The sequence below is a fragment of the Cyanistes caeruleus genome, chromosome 5, assembly GCF_971803275.1.
Source record: "Cyanistes caeruleus chromosome 5, bCyaCae1.hap1.1, whole genome shotgun sequence".
Taxonomy (NCBI): Eukaryota; Metazoa; Chordata; class Aves; order Passeriformes; family Paridae; genus Cyanistes; species Cyanistes caeruleus.
Genome location: NC_141705.1, coordinates 43,887,133 through 43,894,660, shown reverse-complemented (window position 1 = coordinate 43,894,660; position 7,528 = coordinate 43,887,133). Strand labels below are relative to the sequence as shown.

General features: G+C 51.7%; 1 protein-coding gene across 3 annotated transcripts; it reads right to left on the bottom strand.

The window, feature by feature from the left end:
* Positions 1-628: 628 nt before the first annotated feature.
* On the bottom strand, positions 629-7,004 carry PPP1R3B (protein phosphatase 1 regulatory subunit 3B). 3 transcript variants are annotated; one of them, XM_086891528.1, is made up of 2 exons: positions 6,915-7,004; positions 629-4,061 (listed from the first exon to the last, which is right to left on the bottom strand). In XM_086891528.1, the coding sequence occupies exons 1-2, from the start codon at positions 6,926-6,928 to the stop codon at positions 3,170-3,172; spliced, it is 906 nt and encodes a 301-aa protein (XP_086747654.1). In that variant the 5' UTR covers positions 6,929-7,004; the 3' UTR covers positions 629-3,169. The 3 variants fall into 3 exon arrangements, with proteins under 3 accessions (XP_086747654.1, XP_023780558.1, XP_086747655.1); XM_023924790.2 differs by having other exon boundaries at positions 6,373-6,978; XM_086891529.1 differs by having other exon boundaries at positions 6,830-6,947.
* Between the last annotated feature and the right edge of the window lie 524 nt (positions 7,005-7,528).

The window sequence follows — 7,528 nt, the reverse complement described above, 5'->3', positions numbered from 1 at the left end:
GGTCAAATGCCGAAACTGGCCCTGGCTGGCATTTACTGCAGCTGGCCCCTCTCTGCTAAGGGGCACGGTTCCTGCCAGTGCTTCTTACTGTAGTGACAACAGGGATAATTACTTGGACGTAAAGAAGGGTCTAACTTTCATTTGACCCCGGTATTAAGAAAAGAGCCTGTCCCCCTTCTGCAACACCTCTCCCAGCATCCAGCACAGCCCAGCACACACAGAGAGGGTAAAGCACTGATCCCAGATCAAGCCGGGATGGGGGAAGGGGACAAGAGGGAGGACGGAGACAGACTCCAGACAAAAGCAGAGAAACCCGAAAAGGCTGTTCCCAGCACTGCAAAGCAGAGGAATGGTGAAGAGTACTTGGGGAACAGAGTGATTAATGGGGGAAAGCTCGGAGCACAGAGAAAAGGGTCGGGGCTCCTCCCATCCCAGGGCTGCAGAAGCAGTGGAGCCATTTGTGCCGGCAGGAAGGCAGCAGGAATAGGCAGCTCTTTCCTGTTTCGGGCAGCAGAACTCAGAGTGGATGTGTGCTCCTCCCTGCCCATCGCCACTTGCAGGAAGCTGGACCCGTGTCCAAATCGCCTCCCCAGCCCCATGGGTGCTTAAGTAAGATACACAGCCAACATTTTGTTCCACCTTTATTTTAACAATCAGATAAAAACAGAGCCATATTTTTAAAAGTCATTACATGGCAATTATAAAGTGCATTTTCCACTTGAATGTTGTGTACAAAAATATCTTTTAAAAACAAACATGCAAAACATCCTACAAGGCACTTCCAGGCATAGAGCAAGGAGAGCAACCCCCTCACTTCTATGTTCACATTGGCAATGGAAAAAGGGAAAAGGGGAAAGGCCACAAGTAGTATTTTTAAACTGCTATTGATCAAATAGTCAGTTCCCAACCTAAATTTACTTATGGCACTGCTCTTCTAGCTTATCTTCCATGTTCCTCCCTAAGCACACCCGATGCCCAGCCTGAAAACAAGCCTGCAAGGAGATACCACCATCCACAGCACCCCAGACCCACATGCCTTGTTTTAGCTCCCAAACAGCGCTCCATAGGCACAAGAAGGTGCCAGGAGAACAGGACTTTTCTACAGTTAGTGTCTTACAACATCAACACCATACACTAAATAAATAAAAAGTATCAGTGTCACTCAAACTTGCCTTCAGTTTAAAACCAAGCCAAGCTAGGCAACAGTCCCTTACAGAGAGACCAGATGCAGGCTCTAAGGGCTGACTTGGGAAGATGTTTAAATAGAGGAACCAAACCTGATGAGCTCTGGGCTAGCAGGTAGATTCACCACCTCGACTAAGTGATCAGGCACAGTGAAGACACATACTGATTCTGTATTTTGGAAAAGCAGCAACTGAAGGCCAGCTGTTCTTCCTGCAAGCTCCTGTCCCTTTTGATATCCAACCGTGATCCCAGTATCCGTTCTAGGTTAGAGTAAAACAGCTAAGTATTTATACAGTAGTCTCCAGAATTAAAAGCTATGCTACCAAAGTTAAGTAGTCTAGCCTGTTGCTTGTCTCCAGCACATCCACAGGCTACTAGAGGCACACAAAATTATATAAAGCTTATACACTAGAAAAAGTAGTATTCCCTTGACCTCTATTTCTACCAATTGCTCAGCACTCTCTCTTTGAGCTGAGAGATTAAGTTATGCTGCTCAGTTAGCACCCAAGAAGCTCTGTGAGGCTGTTTGGCACTGCTGAGCTCACCACCTCAGCACACATCCAGAAGACGAGACACCTCTTTAATCAGGATGGTTCACATCTGTGATTTGTCTCACATGCAGGGGTGCTGTCAGGATAACCCCACATCTCATTCTCCTCACGGCTAGTTCTTTGCATAGGTGGGGTGAGCTACTTTTTATGGTCAGAAATGCAAAGTCTGGGCATTTGCAGGTCAAACTGGCAGATACTGCTCCAGCAGCAAGGGACGCCCAAGCACCAGGACCTGTTCATCCAGGACAGCCACAGCACCCTCAGACGCGAGCAGTGCTACAACTTCATCTGCCAGGCAGTCCATGGCACAGAGTAGCAAACCATCACCAGATCTTAAAAGCAGCACCAATTCCAAAGCCTGTTCATCCCAAAGCATTGCTGGGATTGCACATACCACCCCTTTCTCAGTCAAGGCACTTCCACCATGGTAGGTACACACCAGTCACCTTCCTGTCCAGGACACAACACAGACAGCCATGGGGTCTGTTTGTGTTTAGCTCCTGTAACACCTCAGCAGAGTCTCCTACACAGGACCCTGGGCCCCAGCTGGACAAAACCCTGGTTTACAGTCCACAGGAGGGTGAAATACATTTTCAGGGTCCACCACAGCCAACTTCAGATGTCCATCAAGGGGAAAAAGCATCATTGATCACTTGTGATTAAAGAAATAGGAAGGTTTTGAAGAAGGCAGCCAAGGATGTCAACCCACAGCTGTTACAAGCACCACAGAGCTACAGCTAATCTCTATTTTTGGTAACACCAATGGTATGAGAGATTTTCAAGATCATCTGATATAACAACCAGTGACTAAGCATATCAGATCCTCTCCCACAGGCACATCTCCTAATATGGCAGGCTGTAGGGCCATACTTCCTGTCATCACATTGCATTTTCACTTCCAAAACATGCTTTCTGCCTCCAGTAGGAAGGGCCTCACTACAAGGATATGTGCAAAGAGGTCTCCATTCCCAGCAATCCAACCACACTATTTTCTGACAGGCACAGGCTGGCTTTGCAAGGAGAAACCTGCAGCTGTAATAGAGCCCACTAACAGTATAATACTAGGACATATTTTGAAAGAGCCTTTTAATACTAGGCAGGCAATACAAAGCAGCCATCACTACACAGCTTGAACAGGCAATATAAGCACTGAAGTGTTTCCTTGGACACTGGCATCTTTACTGAAGAGGAAGAAGAAGTGCTGAAGAGATGTGAACAGTCCCTGGTACTCTGATCATCTGGGAGAGCCAGATTTGCTTCTCTGACTACAAACCCCTTGCCAGCAGAGCACTACACATCTGGTTTTGCTGGGAGGCTTGTGCTAAGCTACAGAGAGCCATACTTCTTCCACCTATTCATACACCTGTGTTCAGACCAGCCCCAAGGCCTGCAGACACACCAGCAAGTTAGTCAGCCTGGCCTTTGTCCTTGGGTCAGTAGTAGGGCCCGAGCTTCTCGTAGCCTGAATAACTGGGCCACTCAGGAAAGAGGCCATAGGAGCACCGAGGGCTCCCAAACCGGTCAAATGCACTGCCAAAGTCAGGAGCCTGTGGGGGACGGACAGCTTCCTGGGCAGACTTCAGTTCTGACCGTATGATCCTGTAATTTGTGCCCCGGTTGTTGTCCCAGTACACCTTCCCATTGCACTCAAAGGAAATGGCAAACTCGACTCTTTCGTGTGACTGAATTCCCTCAGGCAAGCTGATGTCAAAGGAAAACGTGTCCTGATCTGACCCTCCGTACATATCCTTGACATACTGGCATGGGTGGTCTGCAAAGCTTTTCCACGTGTCAAACGTCATCCGGATCTTCACCATCTTTTCAAAAGCGAGGTTCTTCACCTTCACTGTTCCCACAATAGATTTCTCCTTTAGCATACAGTTTTCCAGACAGACACAGTCTGTCTGGAGGCGGTTTCTGAAGTCCAGGTAGTCTACAGAGGGCTGAACAAAATCCAGGACAAAGCTGTCCTTCTCCACTGTTGTCAAACCCACGATGTTGTCTATCAGCTCTGTGATGTTGAAAGGAATATCTAGTGGATCTTCAAACTCTGAGAACACCTTCACCATTGTCAGAGAGAAGCCTCTGCTATCTGCAAACGACACCTTCTTCTTTGCTTTGATGTGTGTGAAGGAGCTGGCTGCCTCTTCTGGTCCACTCAGTGCAGTCTTGCTGCTCAGCTGGATGCAGGGCCGCAGCGGCTTGCTTGGCTTTGGAGCAATTTTGCAGGCACACTTCTCTCTTCGCATGGGTGAGGAGCACAGGTACAGCTGCATTGCAACGTCCACAGCCATTGCTTGCTTGTGAGGGAAATAGTCTAATACTCTGGAAGACAAGAAGAAGGGTCAGTTGATGCCAGAAAAGCACTTTAATACAAATTTTGTCAGACAGTTGATATATCACTTTCCCCCAGCCATCCCAAGTAAGCTTGGATCTTAATTAAAGGCAGGTACTTGCATGGTGTGATTTACAGACAGTGATAAACACACTACAGCAGAATTGGCAGGACCAGAGCCTATTGTGCCCTTGAACAGCTCTTCCAACTCTACAGGGACAGAGTCCCCCCTTTGAAGGCACACACGCAGGCACTGTCCTATCAGGCTAGCAATAGCAGGCTCCAGAGCATTTGCAATCCAAAGCAAAGCCCATGGCTCAGTCCTGCCAATGCTCACAAAACGCCCAGATTATCAAATTTCAATGCCACGTAAAGCAGTATTCCTGCTGTGCTTTCCTCACTCACAGGACAGATTCTTCCCAGGGCTTCACAAGCTTTTGTAGGAGTAAGAACTCAGTTTGTCACAAGCTGCCATACACAACTGACTTCACCTCTCACAGAACCCCAGATGGCAGCCAAAAAACACTCGCTCAGTTGAACTACACGCTTCGCTCATCACTGTCCCCCAGAACTGCTCCATCCAAAGTACCTCCAAGTAGTATTGTAAAGATAGCAACAGTATGACATAGAAGCAGGACACAGGCTTAGCCAAGACTGCTCTGGAGCTTTCTTCCCTCCACTTTAAAACAAACATCAGCTCAGCAGGCACATCAGCTAGTTTTACCTCCAGCACAGAGTCTGCACCTCCAGCCTCCACAGGGCTTGTGCTAAGCCCCTGGAAAACATCCATACAGCCACAGGGCTCTGCCAAACACAACTCACCTGCTCGAGGTTCACTGAGACTTTGGAAGCAAGTCCTTCTCCCAGAAGGCACAGGCCGCGTGCCCCTCCACTGCAGCCTCTCCTCTAGCACCCAGCCTGTTCCTCCAGGGATGCAGCACTATCTCTCCCTCCATGCATCCATTGTAGGGCACTTTGCCAGATGTAGCCCTGGAATTGCCTCTGCAGCCAGGCAGCTCCTGGAACACTGCACCTATCACTCCTGCCCTTACACTGCTGTTCAGATGGATGCTTTTGGCAGACTCTCTTTGGCCTGGCTCTGGATAAATCGCTGGATGGATTTATCACACACATCCCCCTTAAGTCAACTGTATTGCAGCTGACTTTAAACACAGAGTATTCCCTTAATAAAAATCCTGCTTGGCTGCAGGCCAAGCTCCAAAGCTGCTCCCACCACACAGAGATGAGGCAGCAACAGTAGCAGAACCACTGGCCTTGTGATGCAGCAGAGTTCTGGCTGCCAAAGCCATGCACAGCCAGCTCTAGGACTTGATTGCTGCTCCCGTGCCAAGAAAAAGCAAGAGCCACACTCTCCTTTAACTCCCCACCCTCTAACACCAACACAGCAGCTCTGAGCAGGCTTTCACAGCATCTACTCAGCAAGGGTATCTGTTTATTCAGAGCACATGTGCCAAGGCTTGCATCCCAACACACCCACCAGCCAACTCCTTCTGCAGTGCCTCCTTTCAGCTCAAGGGCAGCTGCACAAGACAGACACCTCAGATCCACCTGCCTGCAAACACTATTCTCCTCATCTCTACCTGGTTTTGCCAAGTTTTTGCTCACACACACTTTATATAGGTCATTTCCTCTTTTAAATTAATGCAGCTTCCAATGCTTCTTCTCTTACTTGGGTCAGTTTCATCTGCATTGCATCTTTTCCCAGGGAAATTTATTCAGCTGAATTCCTGTAACTTCTCAGAAGTCAGGTTTCATAGTAAGCCTTGGTTATTCAGAGTTTTAGAATGAAGAGACATAAAATACCCAGCCCAGCTGCATAACTTGGAGCTTTTTTCCAGGCTAAAAACTATAGCAAGAGCTTTTCATAACCAACTATGAGTGTGAGCCCTGTGCTTTTATGAGCTGCCAGTTCATTTGATATCCCAGACAACTTTTTTCTGCACCGGAGAGTCTGCTGATGCCCAGCTCTCAGCCAGAGGCAGGTTTCCCCTTTTAGGGCTGAGGAGGGTTGAATGCTTTGAAGGTGAGAGCAGGAATATAGCTTTGAGAGCTCATTCAGGAAATAAAGCTTCAGGAAGCAAGAAGTGCAAAGCAGGGAGCCCTTTGCAGGTACAGGGGCCAATTCCTTTCCCTCACCCCTCAAAAGGGGAGCAAACTGGACTCTGCCAGGACTCCTTCTTGTAGCTTTACCCTCTCCAGAAAAGGATGTCCGCCGCCACTCATTCCTCCCTCCTGTCATTCGACGAAGGACAATTAAGCCAGAGCCAAGGAATTACTTACACCTCCATTATCGAACCCCTTCGGCTGCCTCCGCTCTCTTCCCCACGCTACCTGGGGCCAGGTGACCCCGTGCCCAGGGCTGGGCGTGCAGCACTTGCCGAGTCAAAGTTCGCAGCCGCGACACGGCTGAAGCGGCGCTCGGACGCTCCGCGCTCCCCGCTCCAGGGCGGGCCGGGCCGCCCCGCGGGCACAGCCCGCTCCCCACAGGCGTCTGCCCGGCCGGTGTTCACTCGCTACAGCCCGCCCCCCGCTCAACACCAGCCAAGCCGCGCCGCCCAGACCCGGGAGAGGCAGGAGCGAGCCCCGCGGAGGGGCAGCCCCGCCACCCCGGGGCTACTGCTCCGCCTCAGCCGGGAGGCTGCAGGAGCCAAGCCGCAGGATCCCGTTTTCCCTCAGGAACGGGACCCCGGCGGGGAGCGCCAGACCCGCTCCCGCGCACACGAGAAGGCTGCGATACCGAGCAGGAGGCAGGCGGGGAAGGCAGAGGGGAGGAGCGGTGTCAGCGCCGGGGGTCGCGGCGGGCGGGAGCGGCGCGCCCGTACCTGGTGCACTGCATGGGGCCCGCCCGGCAGCACCGCCTCGCGCCGGGACCCCGCGCCGGCCTCTTAAGGGCGCCCGGCCCCGCCCCGCTGGGCGACAGCCAATCAGCGTGCTCCGAGCGCGGGAACCCGGCACGGGAGGGGGCGGGACCGGCACGGTGGGCGGGGCCGCGGTGGCCAACGGGTCCTGAGGGGCCGCGCCGGGGCTGGGGGCCCGCCAGTCGGGGGAACCTCCCTGAGCAGCGCCGAGGTCCCGTGTGGGGGAACCTCCCTGAGCAGCGCCGAGCTCCCGTGTGGGGGAACCTCCCTGAGCCAACGCCACCACTCCCTCCGCGGCAGGGCAAGCTCGTTGTGGTAGGAGTGGCAAGCTCTGTGTCAGGCGTCGGCTGCCCCCAGTCCCTCACTATCCGTCGGTTCCTTCGCCACGTTGCTGTCCCTGTGTGTCCAGAATCACAGAATCAGTTTGGCTGGAAAAGACCTCTGAGATCATTGAGTCCAACCTATGACCGAACACCACAATGTCGACTAAACCATAGCACTAAATGCCAGGTCCAGTCTTTCCTTAAATACCTTGGGGAGGGTGACTCCACCAACTCCCTGGGCAGCCCATTCCAATG